This window comes from Mitosporidium daphniae, assembly GCF_000760515.2.
Source record: "Mitosporidium daphniae strain UGP3 chromosome Unknown contig-60, whole genome shotgun sequence".
Classification (NCBI taxonomy): domain Eukaryota; kingdom Fungi; phylum Microsporidia; genus Mitosporidium; species Mitosporidium daphniae.
Genome location: NW_013546167.1, coordinates 1 through 21,773, shown reverse-complemented (window position 1 = coordinate 21,773; position 21,773 = coordinate 1). Strand labels below are relative to the sequence as shown.

The 21,773-nt window shown below is 41.4% G+C and overlaps 13 protein-coding genes across 13 annotated transcripts; 9 read left to right on the top strand and 4 right to left on the bottom strand.

The window, feature by feature from the left end:
• Nucleotides 1-356: 356 nt before the first annotated feature.
• DI09_60p130 (beta type subunit of proteasome) lies at nt 357-1,016 on the bottom strand (the record flags this gene model as incomplete). Its single annotated transcript, XM_013381619.1, has 1 exon — nt 357-1,016. One exon carries the CDS (start codon nt 1,014-1,016, stop codon nt 357-359), a length of 660 nt encoding a protein of 219 aa, XP_013237073.1.
• Nucleotides 1,017-1,061: 45 nt separating this feature from the next.
• DI09_60p120 (uncharacterized protein) lies at nt 1,062-2,198 on the top strand (the record flags this gene model as incomplete). Its single annotated transcript, XM_013381618.1, has 1 exon — nt 1,062-2,198. The coding sequence occupies one exon, from the start codon at nt 1,062-1,064 to the stop codon at nt 2,196-2,198; it is 1,137 nt and encodes a 378-aa protein (XP_013237072.1).
• A 290-nt stretch (nt 2,199-2,488) lies between these two features.
• Nucleotides 2,489-3,444, top strand: DI09_60p110 (uncharacterized protein; the record flags this gene model as incomplete). Its single annotated transcript, XM_013381617.1, has 2 exons — nt 2,489-2,661; nt 2,688-3,444. The coding sequence occupies 2 exons, from the start codon at nt 2,489-2,491 to the stop codon at nt 3,442-3,444; spliced, it is 930 nt and encodes a 309-aa protein (XP_013237071.1).
• A 310-nt stretch (nt 3,445-3,754) lies between these two features.
• Nucleotides 3,755-5,184, top strand: DI09_60p100 (glycogen synthase kinase-3 beta-like protein; the record flags this gene model as incomplete). The annotated part of the gene is made up of 6 exons (XM_013381616.1): nt 3,755-3,824; nt 3,879-4,069; nt 4,205-4,332; nt 4,510-4,616; nt 4,652-4,821; nt 4,876-5,184. The coding sequence occupies 6 exons, from the start codon at nt 3,755-3,757 to the stop codon at nt 5,182-5,184; spliced, it is 975 nt and encodes a 324-aa protein (XP_013237070.1).
• Nucleotides 5,185-5,283: 99 nt separating this feature from the next.
• Nucleotides 5,284-6,363, bottom strand: DI09_60p90 (fructose-bisphosphate aldolase; the record flags this gene model as incomplete). The annotated part of the gene is made up of 1 exon (XM_013381632.1): nt 5,284-6,363. The coding sequence occupies one exon, from the start codon at nt 6,361-6,363 to the stop codon at nt 5,284-5,286; it is 1,080 nt and encodes a 359-aa protein (XP_013237086.1).
• A 157-nt stretch (nt 6,364-6,520) lies between these two features.
• DI09_60p80 (uncharacterized protein) lies at nt 6,521-8,297 on the top strand (the record flags this gene model as incomplete). The annotated part of the gene is made up of 4 exons (XM_013381631.1): nt 6,521-6,547; nt 6,724-7,013; nt 7,055-7,248; nt 7,297-8,297. 4 exons carry the CDS (start codon nt 6,521-6,523, stop codon nt 8,295-8,297), a joined length of 1,512 nt encoding a protein of 503 aa, XP_013237085.1.
• A 1,453-nt stretch (nt 8,298-9,750) lies between these two features.
• Nucleotides 9,751-11,325, top strand: DI09_60p70 (aspartate-tRNA ligase-like protein; the record flags this gene model as incomplete). The annotated part of the gene is given in 5 exon segments (XM_013381630.1): nt 9,751-9,922; nt 10,197-10,461; nt 10,488-10,874; nt 10,901-11,114; nt 11,134-11,325. The coding sequence occupies 5 exon segments, from the start codon at nt 9,751-9,753 to the stop codon at nt 11,323-11,325; spliced, it is 1,230 nt and encodes a 409-aa protein (XP_013237084.1).
• Nucleotides 11,326-11,353: 28 nt separating this feature from the next.
• On the top strand, nt 11,354-11,730 carry DI09_60p60 (uncharacterized protein; the record flags this gene model as incomplete). Its single annotated transcript, XM_013381629.1, has 3 exons — nt 11,354-11,405; nt 11,477-11,618; nt 11,646-11,730. 3 exons carry the CDS (start codon nt 11,354-11,356, stop codon nt 11,728-11,730), a joined length of 279 nt encoding a protein of 92 aa, XP_013237083.1.
• Nucleotides 11,731-12,282: 552 nt separating this feature from the next.
• Nucleotides 12,283-12,675, bottom strand: DI09_60p50 (uncharacterized protein; the record flags this gene model as incomplete). The annotated part of the gene is made up of 1 exon (XM_013381628.1): nt 12,283-12,675. The coding sequence occupies one exon, from the start codon at nt 12,673-12,675 to the stop codon at nt 12,283-12,285; it is 393 nt and encodes a 130-aa protein (XP_013237082.1).
• DI09_60p40 (uncharacterized protein) lies at nt 12,663-13,425 on the top strand (the record flags this gene model as incomplete). The annotated part of the gene is made up of 2 exons (XM_013381627.1): nt 12,663-12,687; nt 12,710-13,425. 2 exons carry the CDS (start codon nt 12,663-12,665, stop codon nt 13,423-13,425), a joined length of 741 nt encoding a protein of 246 aa, XP_013237081.1.
• Nucleotides 13,426-13,949: 524 nt separating this feature from the next.
• DI09_60p30 (uncharacterized protein) lies at nt 13,950-16,814 on the top strand (the record flags this gene model as incomplete). The annotated part of the gene is made up of 6 exons (XM_013381626.1): nt 13,950-14,099; nt 14,204-15,500; nt 15,591-15,668; nt 15,719-15,825; nt 16,061-16,304; nt 16,372-16,814. 6 exons carry the CDS (start codon nt 13,950-13,952, stop codon nt 16,812-16,814), a joined length of 2,319 nt encoding a protein of 772 aa, XP_013237080.1.
• Nucleotides 16,815-16,953: 139 nt separating this feature from the next.
• On the bottom strand, nt 16,954-19,215 carry DI09_60p20 (uncharacterized protein; the record flags this gene model as incomplete). Its single annotated transcript, XM_013381625.1, has 1 exon — nt 16,954-19,215. The coding sequence occupies one exon, from the start codon at nt 19,213-19,215 to the stop codon at nt 16,954-16,956; it is 2,262 nt and encodes a 753-aa protein (XP_013237079.1).
• Nucleotides 19,216-19,758: 543 nt separating this feature from the next.
• Nucleotides 19,759-21,773, top strand: DI09_60p10 (uncharacterized protein; the record flags this gene model as incomplete). Its single annotated transcript, XM_013381624.1, has 3 exons — nt 19,759-19,893; nt 19,959-20,203; nt 20,314-21,773. Coding segments are annotated over 3 exons (1,840 nt in total), but the record flags the coding sequence as incomplete, so codon positions are not given.

Sequence of the window (21,773 nt, the reverse complement as noted above, 5' to 3'; positions counted from 1 at the left end):
CTCAACAAATGTGTATAAAGACTCCATCATTTGTCAATTTTGAAATTTTAATTATGCAGGATATTCCTTTGACAGAAATAATAGTTGATCCTATTTTGATGAGCAGCAACGAGGCCGCTAAAAGCACATTAGGAACGTTCCATACGGTGCATTTTATGGACAGCTATTCTGGATGTAACGTCTGGCGCCCCAAACATTTGCCTTTAAATTATGCCCAGGCTCTTGCCTGCGTTGGTTTTATTTTCACTTTATTTGTAATTTTTTTCTCTGCCATTGTATTGTATTCAACGGAGGCCTTTTGAGTATCGCACATTAAGGCTATTAGTTCAGGGTTTATTATTGACACGAACTCAGTCCTAGTCCATTCTACATTCAACATGACGTATGGTTCTTCCTTCGGGAGTTATTATATGGACTACAGTACCCCAGCCACTTAATGCATCTCTACCCATGGCTGACAGAAGAGCTTGCGAAACGGCCTCAAATAATTGTTCCTGATCCATGTCAGGAGCCCAGAGTGACTCACAAATGCCGGAAAGCGAAGATGAAGCCGTGCCAGAGGTAACAAAATCGTTTGCAATGCTAATTGAGCCGAGCAGATCGATTGAACAAATAAATGGTGAATTGTTTCCATCAAATGACTCGTCTATTCCAGCAATAATGGGTTCTACGAACCATGGTGAAAATCGTTGGCCATAAAGCATAGTTGATATTCTCGAAGCCAAAGTGGATGGGCGAAGTAGAGATGTAGGAAAAGATCCCTGTGACTCAATAAGGGCAGACTTGGTAAAGGCCTTAATGGCAGTGGAAAGCGTTTGGACGTCGCTGGCTAATCCGGACAGGCCAACACAAAGCTTTGGGCCCGAATCATCATCCAAGGGAAATATTTTTGGGAAATCCATTCCGACAGTCATTGCCTGTATACCAAAACGAAGATCAGAGGCAATGGCAACACAGTTCTTGCCACACATTGCTACAAGAGAACCTCCATTATAAGTGGTTGGATCACTGCCCATTGTGTACAATTAATAAATTCTAAAATTTTCAATGATTTTAATTTTATGGAAGTCGTAATACGGTGCTCCCCTGCGTCTTCCTTGTCCTCATGCAAGCCTACCAATCGAGTTGGAAAGGGCAGAGTAAAATCAGATGAAGAGGACGAGGACGAGGATGATTCGGAACTTTTAATTGAACCAGAATATTCTCACCTTCAGAGGATTCATGCTGGGTCAATATCCAAAAGATCCATACCAATTAGGAAATGCATCAAATTTGACAGTCTTATAAAGCAAAAGACTGCCAATAGTATTTTGATAGAAAATCTTAGCCAAATCGAGAAGAAAGAAGAGGAAATTACCATGTCAATATTGGAAATTTCTCAACACAGCGAGCTATTATCAAATTCTAATATTGTTAAAACGGAATTGCAAAAGGAGCTTCAATCGGAGGATTCCATTTATACCGCCATCTTACGAAAGTATGATGCTGAATATGATTTCTCCAAAGAAATCCCCGCCGAGGCCTCTTCTTTTAGGTCTCTTTCGCTCCTAAGCTCCCAATCTGATTGGGGAAGTGTCAAAACAAAGTTTCTGTTAAGCTCATCTTCTCAATGCATCCCAAAGAATATATTATCCGGTATGGATTTCTATACCTGGCTAAGCAATAACATCTCTATTTATTTTGAAACTCCGAACTTCGTTCTTAAACTTGCCATTTCGGGCTCTATCTTAAAGCTGCCTTTTCTGGAAAAAAGTCTGCTGCTCAATCTCCAACGGTCCCTTATTCATCCTTTCTTATTGTCTTTTTTTAAAAAGGATGTTTATTCAAAATCTTTGGACCTGAGTGACGATTCTTTTTTATTGGAGTTTTATACCCCAATTGCCATATTTAAGACAGCAGATAGCACACATACGCATTCATTTTATCTTGTTAGCAATCCGGAATTCCTTGCTAATTTTACTGTATATTTACAATCACACATTCATATCGTTCATTATATATTAGAACATAACTACATCTCCAAAACTAGTGGGGACAAATTCATGGCTTTTGTTACAGATAAACCCCGAAGCTCGCTGGATATAGCAAAAAATGAGCTTGCTTGCTTCTTAAAGGCTCTTGCTTGCAGGTTGAAGCCCGGTTCATTTATTCCCCTGCAAGAGGTGATTTTAAATTATGAATCTTTGCTATTAAAATGAACAATAAAAATTCTCGAGAGCCGGATTTGAACCAGCGACCTATAGATATCAGCTTTCAACTACAGTCTACCGCTCTACCAACTGAGCTACCCCGAGTCCACTTTGACTGGAAAAGTGTTTTATATTAACAATGAATTTATTTAACCTGAATATTTTATTATTACTTTTCAATGAAAAACCTTCTTATCAATATAAGCCTATTGCAGGCAAAGGTATATGCGATTTATTTCCTCTTCTTTTAATGTAGTTGGGTTGTACACCTATTATTAAGTCTCACTCGAAACTAAAATATGGCCATTCAAGTGCAGAAAAAAAGCTTGAGATATTTCGAGAACTTTCAAATTTTGTGGTTCAAAAGCTCCTACGGAAATGGGTACCACGATAACTTTTTTAATTTGAGCAAGTATTACACTAGAAAACAAGCAGCTTCAGTTATTTCAAAGATGAGCCCCTCTGATAAAGGGTACAGTCGAGTTTATTTTATTGCAGGTTATGTCATGAAAACATTTATGTGAGAGCCATTCAAAAGATGCTTGGCTGGATAGCCGACTTTGAGTTGCCAAAGATTGCTGACGAGGTGAAAAATTACAGCGCGCAGTTAGTAAATCTCCAAGAAATGATATTAAACTTCTGGGAGTTGGAGGTGGAAGAATGCCCGCTTGTTATTGGGGCGCGTCCGATATTAGAAAAGAAACTTTCGTTTACAGCACAAGTCAAGTTGACAGACAGCGAAAACGGGATTTTCTGCAAAAAAAAGCTGCAACGATCTCTAAGCACGCTTTTTGAAGAATTCAAAAAGGAACTGCTTGCAGATACTCAAGTGCTTCACGAAGCAATTACTAGTTGCCAGAAAGCTTCACAGGCGCAATTGTTTAAAGCTAAAATGCCAAATAGCGCGAATGAAAATCAGCACGGTGGTGAACAAAAAGCCCCTTACAGCTTGAAACGCGAAAACGATGACGCCCACGATGGCGAGGACACTCGGCGAAAAAAGATAAACTATTTCGATAACCAGGAAAAACGCGCCGGTTCTGCGGATAAACGCGCCGGTTCTGCGGATAAACGCGCCGGTTTTGCTGATAAACGCGCCGGTTTTGCTGATAAACACCCCATTTATGAAGATAAAACCCCCACTTCTGCAGATAAAACCCCCGCTTCTGCAGATAAACACCCCAGCTGGAAGGCTGCGGAGAGCAGATCAAAAGCCGTGCCCTTTTCAGGAAAGCGAACCCTGTTTGGGGACTAAAAGTAAAATATTTGTATTTAAGCATTTAAATTGTAATATCAGTCAATCAATAATCAGTTTTTGAATCAATGCATTGTCGTCTAGTATTATCTGCTTGAATACAATCCAAGCAGAGTACGTGCCTTTAGAAACAATTGTAATAGTGGCAATTTAGATCAAAATTGAATCATTTGGTGCGAGGCTCAAAATAACCCTTCAACATTGTTTTCGACCTCCATCCACTTCTTCCTGTTGAACTAGACCACTCCACATATATTTCTCTAAACCTTGCGCACATTTCATCGTGTCGACTTTTCCCATCCAAAATATCATGTCCCATAACAATGCGATCGTGTCTTCAAGCCAGCTTCCAGAGCGCGTGAAGGCGGCCATCGGTCTAGGTAAGGTTTCTTTCTAACGGCCAGTAAAATCGGATGGTATCCTAAAGGCAACAGTTAAAAATAGGCGAGATGAGGCCTTCATTGCCACCTATTCGAAATTCAAAATCGTCGGTCATGGCTCTTTTGGGGCCGTATTTCTTGCTCAGCAAAAGATCGATCCTCTGCCTGGCGATTCGATTGTCAATCCAATCGATTCTACATCGCTAGTTGCCATCAAGATGGTCTATCAAGACCGGCGATACAAGGTGAGAAGCTCGATCATTTCCCTCAGAATAGGGAACTTCAAATAATGAAGTCCATCTCACATCCCAATGTCATTGCTTTTGAGCATTATTTTTACAAGGCCGACGACAAGGTTTTGTTTTTCTTTCTTTTTCTAGAACGAACAGGACATTTATTTGTTCCTGGTGCTGGAGTACCTTCCTGAAACGCTTTTCTACTTGTCCCAGACCCTTCAAAAAAACAGGCGCATCATTCCCATCGAGGATTTGAGGGTAAATCGCCCAATGTAACCGCCGCTAGATATATATGTTCCAATTGATTCGCGCACTGGCTTATCTGCACTCCAGAGACATTTGCCATCGCGATATCAAGCCTCAAAATCTACTTGTCGATCTTTCAACCAAAACGCTAAAATTGTGTGATTTTGGGAGGTAAATGCATCGATGTTTCCAATCGTATGTAGCGCAAAGCTTTTAATCAAAGGCGAACCCAATGTTTCATACATCTGTTCGCGATACTACAGAGCCCCCGAACTGTTGTTAGCTTCCACCAACTATTCTTATGCCGTTGGTAAAGCTATCCTACCTTTCATTCATAACGTTTAGACCTGTGGTCCGCGGGATGTGTCATGGCTGAACTGATCCTAAATATTCCGATATTCCCGGGCACCAATGATCTTGACCAAATGCTTCAAATCATCCGAGTTTTGGGTTCCCCCTCGCAAGAGGATCTTGATGCCATGAACTCGTCTCAAATGAGCTTTAAATTCTCCACGGTAGGACCAACCCCGTGGGCAAAGGTACTTTATCTTAATGCTGTTTTCAAATAGATCCTTCCGGCACAATTTTCTGGTGATCCATTATTGGTTGACTTTTTGTCTGCCTTGCTTAGATATTCTCCGCTTAAGCGGATTAGTGCAGTAGATGCGCTATTGCACCCCTTTTTTGAATCAATTCACAAGGAAGACTATCCCCCACTGGAGCACGACAATTTAAACCAGCTAAAATTCAATGCAAACCTCAGGAAGCTCGAGTTACTTGGAGAGACCGGAACGCTTCCCCAGTTTATAGAATCACCCACGCCCACGCAAAGTAGATCGTCCCTTACATCAGGCACCCCATATCCTCCGGTTTCCTGACAACAAAACAACCCTTCTGTAAATAAATAAACCATCAATTAAATAACCACACCTCCATACGTCGCTCCAATAAAATCCACAATGCAAATGTATTCAAAATTAATAACGGTAATTTGAGACAAAAAGACTCTGGCCAGCTCCTTTGGCAAGTCCGTTGGATTGATATTTTCCAAGCGAAGCCTGGGAATTGGCGGTTGCTCGGACAATGAGAGCTTGTTTTGCAGCCTCCACATTGTCTTTGCATCCCTTCCAGGTATTAAGAACGGTGTGTTGAAGCGCACGACCATAGGAAAAGGTCAATGCCCAAGGGTTGTTGAGAGGAACGCAATTGATGGCATTTAAATGCACAGTTGCTTCTTCTTCTGATTGGCCCCCAGAGAGAAAAGTAATGCCGGGAACTGACGGAGGCACCGTGCGACGAAGAACCGTTACCGTTGCTGCGGCAATCTCTTCTGGAGTGTACTTGGTGGGGCAACTAACACCTGGGCACACCATGTTTGGCTTGAGAAGAGTGCCTTCCAAGTACACATGATGCTCAGCAAGCTTCTTGTAAACGACAGAAAGGACCTTCTCAGTGGTTGCGATGGCTTTTTCCAAGTCATGAGAGCCATCCATTAAGATTTCGGGCTCGACAATCGGGACAAGTCCGTTAGCCTGGCAAATGGCAGCATATCTTGCAAGCCCATGGGCATTCTCTTCGATTGCAAGCGCAGATGGCTCCTGGCTGTCGATCTTTAGGACAGCACGCCACTTGGCAAAAGTAGCTCCTTTGGCCACGTATTGTTGGCAACGCTCGGCAAGTCCATCAAGACCAAGAGTAGCACTTTCGTCATTGGTTCCTGGGATGATGGTAAGACCCTTATCAACCTTAATGCCAATATGGATGCCAAGGCCACGAAGAAGATCTGTGAACAAGACGCCATCGGCTGTTTTTTGGTCAAGGGTCTCTTCGAAGAAAATGACACCGCCAATGGTAGCCTTCAAGACATCTGGATTGGTGGTAAATAAAAGCTCGCGGTAAGCACGGCGGTTTTCCTCTACATTGGCTACCGAGATAGAATCAAAGCGTTTTCCAATTGTTCCTGTAGACTCGTCTGCAGCCAAGATACCTTTTCCTGGGGCGCAAATAGCTGCTGCTGCCGCGGAAAGTTTGGAGCGAAGTTCGGGTGTAGTGGCCATGTTAAAATGTTCGGGATATCTCGGGACATATATGTGCAAAGTGCGATCTACACTTTAGTTTTGCAAGCAAGTCCACAAAGTTGAAGGCATCTTGAGTTTTGTGATAATTATGCTATTTGAATCCATAATTTCAATTTTAAATTTAAAATTTTAAAGGATGACATCTCCCAATTCCCAGGCAATGGTATGCTTTCATTTTCCATTCCCTTGCATGTCCTTTTTGCATTCCCTTGCATGTCCTTTTTGCATTCCCTTGCATGTCCTTTTTGCATTCCCTTGCATGTCCTTTTTGCATTCCCTTGCATGCCCTTTTTTATTCCCTTGCATGCCCTTTTTGCATCCAATAGTTTTTACATTTAGAAAGAAAAGTCTATCAAGGAACTGTTTTCATCAAATGACGAGCCAGAAGAAGAAGCCGGAATTTTTTCGTCTCTATCCTATTTCTCTTCAGGATTCTCAAAATTAAGCGGATCTGTAAATACCATAACTCAGAGACTCTCCACTAAACTTACGGAGACCCTTCCGATTGAAAACGTAGTTTCAAAGCTTTCCTGCATTCCAGACCAATTCGTGAACTACGTTGATTCTGGGATCTCTTCACTTCATTCATATTTGAGTTCAAGCGATATCGAACAAGCTGAGCAGTTCCGGTAAGCCCTCTTTTCCATCATCATCATCATCATTTTTGTAGCAAAAAAATGGACTCATTTATGGACCACTTGTGCCAAAATCCACTTCTGCTTTTGGATAACCCTTCAATATTGCTCCCAATGCAATTCCAACAATTTGCCAACGATCATGACTCTTCTTTTGTCCCTATAACCCATCGACATGCCATACTTTCCGAATATCCTAGCCTTTTCGAGGTGCAGAGACGTACCTCAGGTACATTTGTCATTTTAAACTAAGAATCGGATCCAAGCCTGTCGCAAGATATTTTCTGGTCTCGATTTTCGTTTTACTTTTGGGTGTGGAATTCCTCGCCAAATGCTCTGTCCAAATCTTTAGAACGCAGGGATTCTGATGAAGACTCGTTTTTACATCCGAAAAACCTAAATTTTGATGCTGATGACGACCCTTTTGAAGAATGGACCGAATTTTCAGACTCAAATTTGTCGCTCCCCCAATTCTCGTTTCACGATGGCTCCGATGAGGAGTTTAGAAAAGATCCGAGTTTATCTTCAGCTAGCTCTAAGGTCCATACAAGAGCAAATGACGGCTCTCCTTGCGATTCTGAAAATTTGTCTATTTCCTCGAGTACAGAAAAAAGCGGCTTTGCTGACTCTAATGATGAAGAGAATCTGAATGTGCTCTCTGTTGAGGGACGTCAAGACCGTAGTATAAACTCGCCACCTAATGTGGAGATTGATTTAGAAAAGAAGTACCATTCAACAAAAACGGTTGCTAGTTTTCCAGGTCAACTTTCAAGTGAGGACACTTGTGTTGATGCAGACAGTGACCATGGTTCCATTGATGACCAGAAGTATGCTCTTTCTTGCAATGATGAAAATGAGTTTGGAGTCCTTGTTGACGGTGTGCAAACTAATGGGACCCAAGCCACCGACCGGGGTATTTTGCTGCCTTCAGGTGAACATCCAATCTCAGTAGAAGATATTTCATTGGAGTTTTCTAGCGGAAATCGCGGAGCTGAGCTACTTTTGACAAGTGACGGATTTTTGTCGACTTCCGGCGAGTCTTTCACTGGTTTATCCAACGAAGACAACGGTGTTTGCACAGACAACATTAGGCCTGACCACGAGGACGACGGCCAACTGGAAAAGAGCCTTGAAAAGCTGGATCTCCATGCGGAAAGTCCTCTATTGGAAACTTGCGGTGATGACTCGACAGATTATGAAGATACCGATCTTTCGGATGCATCTTCAAATTTCCATGCCAATGACAGCGAAAGTTCATATGATGAGATCCAACAGTAAATAGATTAAAATATTTATCAAATTTATTGGTATGCTATTAGTAGAAAAAGCCAAACGGGTATCCCATTCCCTTCTCCCTGAAGCAGGCGCACGCACTACTATAGGTGATCACAAATAGGATCAGGGCAAGTAAGATGAGCATTGAGTTTTTCTTCTCGGAACCCTTTTTTTGATCGTTAGAGGCGTTCGAGAGTGAAAGTAAGGCAATGCTGCAAACGGAGATAAGGACCGTCAATATGAGGCTTTCAATGCCGTTTTGCATCATTAGCTGGTTCAAAAAGACCTTTATGGTTTTTCCCTCTTGCGAAATGAAATTTGGCCCTCTGATGGCATTCCACATGTGGCCAGAACAGAAGATGATCACCATCGGAACAATAAGCAACTTCCAAAAGTAATCGTGGGATATTAATCTCAACAATGGCGTGTTGAAATAATATATCACAATTGCGACAATGAATACCATGGCAAGTGTTGATATCATCTTCAATAGGCTAAAGCTCGATGGGCTTTCGAACTATTATTTTGATCAGCAGAAATGAACTAACCTGAACGGAAAGCACTTTGGTGATCATCGAGTGCATGGAGTAAATATCTAAATGGCTGAATAGGTGGAATTTAGATCGATTGTCTTACCTGCTCTTAATAACGTTGGGTTGGCTATGAGTCTTTGATGTCTCCTCGAAGAGGATAAAATGGGGCGGTGCCTTGATTCCCATCTATCAAGTGTTATGCCCATTTAATTTACCATGGCGAAAGCTTCCCTTCCACCTTCGGAGAAATCAATATTTACAAAGAATAGCAGCGTGTTGGCATTCTCAGGCTTATCCTTGGATCTTTTCCATTCTTTTGAAAGCAAGCGGAACCCTTCGTTAGCAGCGCTAACAATTAGGAACAAACGTACTCGCATTCAGCACACGGAAAGTCTTTATGGATTATATTAAAAAGAATTGCAACGTGATAATTTCGGGGAGAGTTCATCATTTTTTTAAACTGCACAGACCCGAGAGAGATAACTCCATCACTGGAGGCCTGTGAGAGGCGTTGTAGGCTTTCATATCCAAATTCCTATAAATAGTTGAGCCGTTGAATTAAATTACCAACCTGGCAAGTGCATTTCAGCAGGAAAAGCAAGACCGACGTCACGAACAAAGAGGAACGAAATCCGACAGATATGGATTTGATCATATCAAATTGATTTTAAAATTGACCAATTTGACCAATTTATGTCAATTTATGTCCATTTGACCAATTTATGGAGTTGGTGGGGCGGGGTAACATGCTCGTTGTATGTCCGAGCCAATTCTCATTTTGGTGCTTTTTGGTAAATTTAATCAGACCACCAACAAAAAACATATATTCGATCCGGTCATATAATAGAATACAATGACACACTTATATGTGGTTATGTACCAAAGCCATGTATGCGGCCCATAGAGACCAAATTCTTTTTTTAATGTTTTGTTCGAAACTGCAGCCAAGGCCAAAAAAGCCATCTATAACGTGCTGGAAATCATGTGCTTACTTCTCCAAAATTCCATACTACAATATAAGCGACATATCTTCACTAGAAGGCTTCTCTGGCTCTCTCAAGGTTCGAGGGCGGGTCCATCGAATCCGAGATATTGGTATTATCGTGTCCGTAAACATTGACTGTTATTAGGAAAAACATCATTCATCGTCATTAGGGAAGGCTTCCCTTTGCCTTCTACGCTTCAATTGATCGTCAATAATTCTATCCTCGATTTTAAGCCAGCCTTGCTTACAAGAGAAAGCATTGTAGAAGTTGTGGGCCACATCCATCCTGTAAAAAGCAAAATTACTGGCTGTACAATCCAAAACAAAGGTCCTTTTGATTGGCATATAATCCATAGGTATGGATTTATCAATTTCTCTCGTAAGAACTTTATGTCGACAAACTAGGCTTGGTTTCTTCTGCATCAACGCCAATACCAATTGATGCGGAGAAAACGTCTCTTGAGCATCGACTCGACCACAGAGTGGTAGATTTACGCTTAGACTTTTCCAATTCTTTGATTTTCAGGATACTTTCAGACGTCGAATGGAGTATTGTCTCTTGGCTCCGTTCACAAAGTTTTTGCCAAATCCATACGCCAAAAATTCTACACGGCTCTTCTGAGGGTGGCTCGGCCTTTTTTCCTGTATCGTATGTGATACTTAATTTATTGTTAGCTACTTTGAAAAACCCGCATGTTTAGCACAAAGTCCTCAGCTGTACAAGCAGATGGCAATCTGTGGCGACTTTAAACGGGTTTTTGAAGTCGGTCCGATATTTCGAGCAGAACCTTCAAACACACATCGCCATTTGACCGAATTCACTGGAATCGATGTTGAAATGGAGTTGAACGATGGCTATTCTTCATTTCTTTCCTTTGTGTCTCAGTTTCTGATTTTCATTGCAAGTGAGATTTCCTCTTTGCCTCTCTATGACTCAATTGTGCGAGCATCAACAGTTGAGCCGTTGCAGGTCCCAACAATTCCAATAGTTCCCTTCAAAGAGGCGCGACAGCTCCTCAATGAGGCCAATGCATGCAATTTTGACGGATTTTCGGATTTTTCGTATGCAGATGGGATTTACTTGATAGGTTTGCTGAAGAAAAGCAACTGGGGAAAATCGTACGCCAAAAATACCATACTGACGTTTTCATTTTGGATCAATTTCCCGCCTGCATTCGACCGTTTTATAGTATGCCCTCTGAAGACAATCGCTATTGCAATGCATTTGATGTGCTTATTAGAGGAGAGGAAGTTATCTCCGGCTCCCAGCGTATCCATTGCAGAGATAGCCTTGTCGAACGCGTCAGGGCTTCTGGAATAGGCAAGTGATGGTGATTCTAACTTTCTAGATGCAAATTCATTAGGTGCATATTTGGACGCATTCAAGTGGGGCGTTCCTCCTCATGCTGGATTCGGATTGGGGCTTGAGCGGCTCGTCATGCAAATATTGGGTCTAAACGACATCAGGCGAGCCTCGATGTTTCCAAGGGACCCAAAAAGAATTTTGCCGTGAAATCCAATTAAATTTTTTAATTTTTAATATGGGAACAGGAAAGCAAAGCAAGAAAAGAAAACACGTTGGCATCAAGGACCGTTCCAAAAAGTTCCGATTAAAAAGACGCACCAAAGATATCAACATTTCCATTGATTTCATTTACATTTAGACCAAATACATGAAGATCTTGCAAAACAGATAAAGGCGACTTGCGGAACAGATATGAAAGTCAACGCCGTGAATGAGTCGGTGGATGCCACATCTCTAGAGGAGCTACCTGGATGTGGCGAATTTCTTTGCATCGAGTGCAGGTAAATATTTTCAAATAACTCGCAAAGCCGCTACTTTACTGATGGGCACTCTTTGGACGAACACCGAAGATCGAAAATACACAAGCGAAGGCATGCTATTTCCACTTATTAAGTAGACTAAAGCTGCTGAAAGATGAGCCGTATACGCAACAAGAAGCCGAGGCAGCAGCTGGAATGACGAAATAATTTATTGGCGTATAAAATTTTGCTTTAAATGTTCATATGTGGCGATAGAAATTGTCACGGAGGGGACATTCCATAGACATCGGAGGAAGGCATTTGTTAAAAGTCCACGAAGTCGAAACGAAGAAAAGGATTGAAGAATCAGCTCCGAACTTTTCGACGATAAATGGAAAAACTGCCTCCTTGTCTTTAAAAGATCAAGAGGTGAGGTGATTGCGGATGAAAATAAAGAGGCAAAGAAACTGTTCCTTAGCAATGTGTTGAAAGATGACTCTTCGGATTTAAAACAACGGTGATTTAGCTCTTCAAATGTGCAAAAATAAATGGCGGAGGATGGAAGAAACGAAAGTATGGAATAGAAATATCCGCGGAAAAATCCCTTCCCACCTTGGGTATTGTAAATGTCTCGGACCACTCTAGTAAAAAAAGAACCAAAAACAACACCCTTTCCAGTTTGAGTGTGAAGTCTGCAAATACTGCTTTATGATTTCAGAGGGCGTCCATAGAGTCCCAGAGACAACCGAAAAATAAGTTCAAGCAAAAATACCTCTGCAATTGCAGCCGAGAAAATATGGTGCTTAAATCTGGAAAGCATCGAAGAGTCCTCGGAAGTTTCAAAAGAAGCGAGCAAATATTTGCTGCGCTCATATGTTGCAAGAAAAAGGGAGAGTGCAGGAATGGTGCTTATCGTTGAGAAGACATATCCCCTATATAGTAATGCGGGATGCATACGAGCGTTAATGGTTTTGCCTTTCTGGAAGTTAATTTTAATTGTATCTAACGGATGGCAAGCGGTCCGAGAAGCTATTGCCGCAATAGAAGAAGCTGCCAAATATTGGCCCAACGGAAAGTGTTCCGTAAATGTTTGGGACATCCAAACTTGGAAGTTAATTAAATTTTTAATTAAGAGCCAATTTTTGAGATATGCACTTTAATCAGCTTGTTGCTGGGTAGAACTTTTTGCCCACCAAATCTCAATATGATTTCATTTGGAAAAGATAAACTCTCGCACAGTATTTCGGCCATCAACAACGAAGATGTAAAAAGAAAATCATCAATTTCGCTTAAAACAACAAATTTAAGATCTCTCCTTAAAAACACAACCTCGTTTCTTTTTGGAGATGGATCTATTTCAAGATCCCTCTCAAAAGTCAGCAATTTGACCCAGATTAACAGTGCAAGCCATGCAAAAGATCTCACCCCTCATGATTTTTTGTTATCTCAAGAAATTCCTGATCTTTCTCCGCACACTATTCAGCAATTCCCACCTCACGACAATGAAGTTCCAGTTGAATTTCCGGTTGAATTTCCACGTCTTGGCGGAAATTCATATTTTATCCGCGACCAAGAGACCCTCTCCTCATTAAGCTATGACTACTATGCAAAATACCATTTAAAAGAATCTTTAGCTGTTGACGATTCACTGGAGGTTGGCTATGAAGCAGAAGAGCCTGAATCCTGTGCTGACCCTTCTGTGGCCATTGAGAAATATGCCTCTGTAACCCCTCCAACAGAAATTATCGATGAATATTGGAATTCTCTAATGGTATTTTGGTTCCATCCTATCAATAGAAATCGCGGATTACCTCTTCCTTCCCCGCTTCGACCCTCTCTAATGACGTAAAATGGGCGTTAATTAAGGATAATTTTTTGGTATCTTTGTGGGAAATTACCTTTAGAGTTCAAAAGCAAAAGATTATTTCCAGTCACCGGAGTATTTTTGCGAGACCTTAGAGGTAGAATCGTCTTGTTTGCTGAGTTCAAAATCAAATCTTTCTTTCCTATTAAATTTGAAAGTCTCCATTTCTTCAGAGCCTGTATGGTAGTATCTTTTCTTTTTATCTTTAGCTGGTTGAAAAAGTTTGCAAAGTTAAAGGGACTCGATTATCTGCTCAAACTTTACAACTCTAATTTGTTTCCTACAAAGTCGTCCTCCTCGTCTTCTTCCATTTCGCCAATGTATACTTTATTTTTAACCTTTTAATAATAGCCCTTTTGGCAAGAGGCTGGAGACTGAACACATTATCTTGCTTGTGTTGAGAGCCTTTGTCAATAATATGGTACTTGGCTTGATTTTTCTTTTCTTTTTAGTTTGGCTTGAAAGTAGTGATGGGTAAGCAAAATTGCATCAATCTCATCGCCCTTTCAATGGACAGTGTGAACATTGCCTCTTCATCGCTTGCCCTCGAGCTTTTGGCTGGCTTTGCATGCAACAGCGTTACAAATACCGGTACGGCGGCGGTGATGAGGGCTCTTGACTATGCTCAAAAGATTCGTCAGGCCCCCTGTAGATTTTCTGTGTTTATAAATATCTTCTCATTTAGCCTTCACCAGTATCTGCTATTCAAGTCTAAGGATCTATATTGGCTGCTGGTATTTTGGATTTTGTGATATTTTGTTAGGAGTCTTGTTTGATATTTTTGAATGCCTTATTGTTTCCGGAAAATGATGCCGACGAAATAACCACCACGCTTACCATTCGTCAGCACTTTTTAAACCAGCTCTATCAGTGTGGACTTGAGGAGAAGATTTTAAATCTATTCTGCAAAGAAGAAAGCAGACATGCTTTCCAGCAGCTGGAGCCCTTCAGCTCCATTATTTCTAAGCTTGTAAAGGATGTCCACAAAATTCCGCTCAATTTACATCGCGAAATCGATATTCAGGTCTTTTTGACATCTATTCGGGGCTCGTGCTACGAGAGTACGTTTAATTCTATTATGGGGATGTTTTCGTCCATACGGGACGACAGTAGCGTGAGACTAGCAATATTTTCCATCATTCAATCCTTTTTGGAGCATCTTTTATATAACAAAACCCTCCTTGATCCGTCTTTTACAGAGCTATTTTCGGTTGACTTGTCTTTCATCCAATCTTCCCTTTCGTTCAGTTTGAGCACAAAAGAGGATCCTCCTTTTAAAGATGTGGGTTCAATCGATAATAAAAATAGCGTACCTGTGGAAGTCTCCTCAATTGAGGAAAGCAAGCATCAAATTGATATCAATTCAAGGGAAGATACACCATCTATTCCTTATACGAAGACACATTTAACGAAGAGTCCCGTCGTTGATGAAGGGACCCAGCTCCTTACAGCTCCCCATGAAGACAGCATAAAAGCTTGTGTGGACCCAAATGCAGCGGCTGAAACTGTTTCTTTGGGGCTAGAAAAATTACAAATCTGCCATCCACCTATGCCGCCGCCCCTACCCTATAAAAAGTCTCTTGAGAAATCTACAGCACCGCCACTTCTTTTAAATAGTTCATTGACTTCTCAAGATACTCCTCTTGCTATTGTCTCCTCGGTTTTACCATCCTCTTCCTCTTCCTTTTCTTCTCCTCCTCCTCCACCACCACCTCCACTGCCGAAAAATTTGATGCCCGTTCCCAAAAAATCTTCAACTCAAACCCCATTGCCCCCACCTCTTCCTATTAAAGTAGCAAGAGACTTTCAGACCCCTTCATCACCCCATTCAATTACAACCCCAGCAATTGAGTCAAAATCATCTACAATTGAAATTACAAGCCCTTCAACGCCATACATTGGTGACGTTCAATCTTCAACCTGCTCACCATCAGGTTTGGCCAATGTTATCTCGGTAAAACCTTTGAATTGGGAAAAGTTGCCAAAAGCAAAAATTCACGGCTCCATTTGGGAATCAATTAATCATATCGACGCTTTTCCCAATCAAGATTTATCTCAAGGTGAGCAGAGTAGATGGCTAATCAAGCTGCGTAATCTCTTTAGCAAAAATATGGAATCAACCCAAGGTTAGCTTTTTACGTTAAATTTAGTGTCCCCCTCAATTGGCTCTTCCGGAAGCCCCAGGATTAAGAAAGCCTCTCTTGAGCTACAAAGGGCTCAAAACCTTAGTATGCTCATCACTCTTTTAATCTAGATATTATACTCGCCAAATTTAAAGACCATGCCATTGTTATCGACGCAATTAGAGATATGGATATCCTTTTTTTAAAAGACGAAGATTTGATCAGAGATCTTTCAAAATTTGGCCCTAAATTCCCGGAGGACGTAGAGATAATATTTTTATTTGCCAATTAGCTCGCACTAATCAATTTGTTGAAAAAGGAATCGAATTTGTCGGCGATAGAAAAGTTTTTCGTAAATGTACTTTTGCGCCGCTTTATTGTAGGTTTCCGATCTTGGAACAAACTACCAGTTGAATCTCAGGGTAATGCAATCAATGCTCATGTTTAATGAGCGAAAAAAGCCACTCCAGAATGTTAGTTTATGCCTTAATGATTAGGGCCTTGAAAATATAATTAAGGCCGCTGATCAAATTCAAAATAGCGGGGCTCTCAGGCGTTTATTATCGCATATTCTCCTGGTTGGAAATGCGTTGAATTTGGGAAACCATAGGGGAAATGCATGTGGATTTAAGCTTTGTAGCCTGCAAAGATTATCCGATATGAAATGCAACAATGGCTCCTCGAGCTTGCTTCAGTTTATCATTGAAGATGTTCTATCTTCCGAGCTTGATGATGTGTTGAGTATTTTTTCCGAGTTAGATTCATTGCATTCTGCCTCGAAAGGTTTACATTTTTAGTCTTTCTTTAGTGCCACTTTCCGATCTTTATTGTGAATATGAAAACTTAAAATCAAATATCCAGCTTCTTGATGGGATTGGCTCAAATTCGATGACATTGCAGTTTTTCAAGAAGGCTACTTTAGAAATCGAGAATTTGAAAGTTGTATTGGACACTGCAACGTCGTGCACTGCACAGACATTAAGATATTTTGGTGAAGAACCAGACAGTCTTTCATTTGAAGAACTGTTACAGTTGCTGCTAAATTTCCTGATCTCCCTCAAGGTATTTTTTGTAATCTTACCAAAGTCTATAACTACCGGTATCATGAAAAGGCGGTTTTATAACGAAAGCTCTATTCGAACCTCTGGGCACACTAAGATGCAATCTTCAAAGGAAAATCGGTATGATGCACATGGCGATTTTGATTTGCTTGTAAATGAACTTAAAAGCCGGCTCCTTTATTCAAGCTAAAATGGTCGATTGATCCGTAAAAATTTATAAAACTCGATGAATTTCCATTTACAGCGGCATTATCAAACTCGATGAATTTCCATTTACAGCAGGGTGACCCCAAACTTTAATGTTTTGATTTGTAATAAATTTATAAAGTTTAATGTACGCTAGCTTCGATCTTGTTGGCACTGTCAGGTTTATCCGTTTTTATGGTTTCACCTTCGAGGACCTCCACAACAGGATCAACAGGCTGCATCATGGAGGCCGAGCCAGTTAAATCTTCTAAAAGAGAAGAGACTCTTAAAACCATTTCATGAGCGTCCTCAAGAAGACCAGCTTCTAGACGGGCATTGTCTAAAATCTGAAGGGAAATCTTTGTAGCCAAGGCAGAATTTTTGGTATGCAAAGCAAATAGGTTTCTGATCAATGGATGGTCCGGGTTAATTTCCAAATCAAGCGGGGGAACCGTGGAGAATAGCTCTCCCGATGTGTCACCAGATGATTGAAGGGCCATCATTTGCTTAAAATACTTGAAGGTGGTGGATTGCAAGGCATGATCGACAAAAAGTGCCGGATGGCTGGGGAATCTGTTGGAGGCCTTGATGTTCTGAACCACAGTAGATGGGAACACTTTTTTCAAAAACACAACCAACTCGCTTATTTGAGCATCGGACAATTTGGCCTCGTTTAAAGGATCGCCAGCTTGCGATTCTGGGTCGGTTGAGAGCTTCACATCTTCAATTCGTTTGACAGACTTTCCATCAACCAGACCTTCAAGGGAAGGGATTAGAAATTCATCCAATGGGTCATAAGAGAACAGGACTTCAATTCCGCGACGCTTGAATGGCTCATAGTATGGAGAGGCTAGGGCCGCATTTCTATTTTTAGCTAAGCATATGTAAATGTCCTTTTGATCGCTTGGCATTCTGCTCACATAGGACTTTAAGGATGTCAGAATGCTGCCTTGCGTGTCGTCCTTGGCATTGGAAGCAGAATCTGGGGCGTCACTGCCTTCAGGAGCGGGTGGCTTAGAGGTTTCAAACATCATCAATTGGGATACTTCTTTTTTATCTTCACTCATAACTCCGCCTTTGATGTAGGGCGAAATTTTGCGATAGAAGCGAGAAAAGTCGGATGGGCTTGCACGCTGCTCCTCCAGAAGCCATTTAATGACCCTTGCTGTCAATGTTTTACGTATTTTGGATAATAAAACGGAGTTTTGAAGCAATTCCCTGGAAAGATTCAATGGAATATCCTCAGAGTCAACAACTCCGCGGATAAAGGAGAGCCAAGGGGGCAGCAGATCGGCCGTTTTTCCTTTGATCAGCACTTTTTTACAATAGAGGCTCATTTTAGGGGCTTCTTGCTCGGGAGTTTGATTGTATGGAACGGAAGAGATATCCTTCGGCACAAATAAGATGCATCTCATTTGCACCGGAGCATCTGTGGAATAATGGAGCACGTACTTGTAGGACTCGGAAGAGCTTTCAGGTCCAGATATGTGGTTGAAAAACTCTTTGTATTGATGCTCCGTTATTTCGGCTTTTGGAAGCATCCAAAGGGGCGAAAGCGTGTTGACAGCCACTCCGTTCAGCGAGATTGGAAAAGACAGGAAGTTGGAATACTTCTTGATAAGATCTTGGACAACCTTTTCAGACGCGTACTTTGATTCTTCCTCCTTCAAATGGACAACAATTCTTGTGCCAAAGGTAAATCCGTCCAGATCTTGGTGATCCGGAGAAATTGTATACAACGAATACTCGGGGTCGCCATTTTCGCAGCTCCAAACATTAACCAAGTCCGATGATGAAGCCTTCGCGCTTTTGCTATAAACGTCGATACGTTTTCCAACGGTAAAAGCGGAATAAAATCCAACACCAAATTGACCGATGATCGAATTTTTCACTTCAGTTGACGACGAATTGACCAGCTTTGACGACAAGAATGAAGTCGCCCCAGAAAGAGCAATGGTTCCCAAATTGGAATCAAGCTCATGCAAGTCCATCCCTATGCCCTTATCTTCGAGGATAAATTGATTTTTCTCAGAATCAAGCCTAATCGAGATAGAAAGATCCGTATCCAAAGACATCTTGACAGAATCCGGCTCGGTTAGCCTGAAGTACTTTAGCTTTTCGCATGCATCAGCAGAGTTACTCAAAAGCTCTCTTACAAAAACCTCCTTTTCAGAATATAATGAATCGGCAACTATTTGCAATAGACGCTTAGTCTCTGCTTTGAAGGTACGCTTTTGCGGGCTACTGGAGTCGACACACTCCTCTTTGCCATTCGCTGCGCTCATAGCCCTTTCTGCTGAGTAATTTAGAAATCGGGATCGAAAAGAAGGATTGCGTTGAATCCAGCGAATGCTTGAGAACGAAAAAGCTTTGATGGATGGGAAAAGTATTGATGAAGCTCGCATTTTTGAAAAAGGGGATTAAATGTTGGATTAAATTTTGAATTAAATGTTGGATTAAATTTTGAAATCCTTAATACTTGGGGAATTTTTTATTGCACCACAACGGTGTCGAATCAAATAAAATCAGAATATAATTTTTTTATTTGGTTTGTTTTGTTTCATTTCCCCATTAAACTTAGCATCTAAAAGTACCCGTTTTCTGTTTGAACATCATATGGGAATTTGCCTGTCCATTACCTATTAATTTATTTGATAATGGATACGATTACAACTACCTCTTTACCTTCGAAAGCACAATTTCCTATAGCCGGAAATGCAGATGTACCTTTTTCTTCCTTCCTTGTCGACAACGCATCAGGCTCGCCTTTGGAGACCTCAACTTCATCAACTTCATCAACTTCATCAAACTCTTCAAACATCTCCTCACCGCAATTGGCTAGTACATCTCCTCAACTATCACTTACTTCTCAAAATGCTCTTACCTGTTCTGGGAGCTTTCCTGGAGCGACACCAGGCTCGCCAAATCAAATACAGCTGCATCAATCAATGCCCATGCAGCAATCCCCACAGGTTAGCACACTTACTTCCCAATCTTCTTGTACTGCTGCTATCTCGAAAAAGCCAACCAACGGTTCTTCTGACGATTCCCAAACATATCATGCTCATATTGATGATGAACGGGTAATCGAGTACGATCCCACCGGGAAATATGGAAAGGTATGAATTCGAAAGCATTTATTGTATAGCTAAACGTGATCCTTGGAAAGGGAGCTTATAAAGTTGTGTGGAAAGCTCTAGATTTTAAGGACGGCTATGAGGTTGCCTGGAATTGCTTCCAAACATCCAAGCAAGAATCTACAGAGTTTTCCCAGGAGATTGAAATCTTAAAGCAGGTCCGACATCCCAATATAATTACCTTTCGCGATGCCTGGTATAACAATGGAGAGTTTGTGTTTATCACTGAATTAATTACATCCGGGACACTTCGAGAGTAAGTCTGACTAATTTTACCGCTTTTTTAAAGCTTGCGAATTCAATTTTTATGTTTCAGCTTTCTAAACTTTATCTTTCCGCTTTCTAAATTTTATTTTTACATTCTAGGTATATTCAAAAGCTTAAAAAGCCGTGTTTAAAAATTGTCCGTTCATGGACAAGACAAATTTTAAATGGGCTTTTGTATCTGCACTCACATAGCCCGCCAATCATTCACCGGGACATCAAATGCGACAATATCTTTATTAATGGAGCTCACGGTGAAGTCAAAATAGGCGACATGGGCACTGCCAAGATGAAAGTGGGAAAAAAGTATACCGTCATTGGTACCCCCGAATTTATGGCTCCTGAGATGTATGACGAAAGGGGATATTCCGAAAAAGTCGATGTTTATGCTTTTGGCATGTGTCTTCTGGAAATGGTAACTGCCGAGTATCCGTATTCCGAATGCAAAAATGCCGCACAGATATACAAAAAGGTATCTTCTGGGGTTAAGCCAGAGTGTTTGTCTCGTGTTGCAGATGAAATGATACTTTCATTGATTCAAAAGTGCATTGCAGAAGAATCGGAAAGAATATCTGTTCGCGAGATTCTTGAACATCCCTTTTTTGTTTGCGAGCCTGAACTTGTGCTTTTAGGCGTTGATGAGGCCAGATTTTCGATCACTCTTCAAGTAATTTTAAGGAACCCAGAGTCCACCTCGTTCAGGTTTGAATACAACTTGGAAACCGATACGGTCGAAGAAGTTGTCTCCGAAATGATTGACGAACAAATTATACCTGATCTATACCGGAGCCATCTAATAGCTCTGCTTAATAGGCAAATTCGAAATTTTCATCAGAACTTTCCCTTTGCTATGGAGATTGCGTCGGTTAGAAGAATCAAACAACATAACTCCGACCAGGCCAATATAAATCAGCAGCAGCAGCAGCAGCAACCGCAAGCTCAGATACCACCATCAGAATCAGCTGCCTCGACAAATCCCAATGTTTCTACGGCACCCGCTAACAACGTGTCTGCAATTCCAAATACCCAGCCACCTCTACCTTTTACGAATGCAGACCAAACCGCGATTACACCGCCTACTTTTATCTTTACAGGGGATTCCATTTCTGCTCAGCTTTCATCTTCATCCTCTTTACAGCCCAGTTCTCTTCGTAATTGGAAGAGGGAATCTCAATATAAAGCGGAGCTGACAAGTGCTCAAAAGGAAATGATTTCAGCTGTCGAGAGAGCAGTGATTGCTGAAAAGCGAGCTTCCGAGATCGACAAGCTGATGAAAGCTACAGAGAGTAAGCGAACAGAAACGGACCTTGTCATTGAGAATCTCAGGTTAGAAATCAAGAACTTGAAAGACCAAGTTGATTCATCTTCACCATCCGGAGCACCCCCTTATGCAATGCAGCAAAGACCGCCAACATCAAACGATGACACGAAAAGATATCAGATATCTAATACTGTTCTTGAGCAGTCTTACAGTCCCTCTGGGCTGGCTACCAATGGGGGAGCAGGAGCAGGAGCAGGAGCAGGAGCAGGAGCAGGAGCAGGAGCAGGAGCAGGAGCAGGAG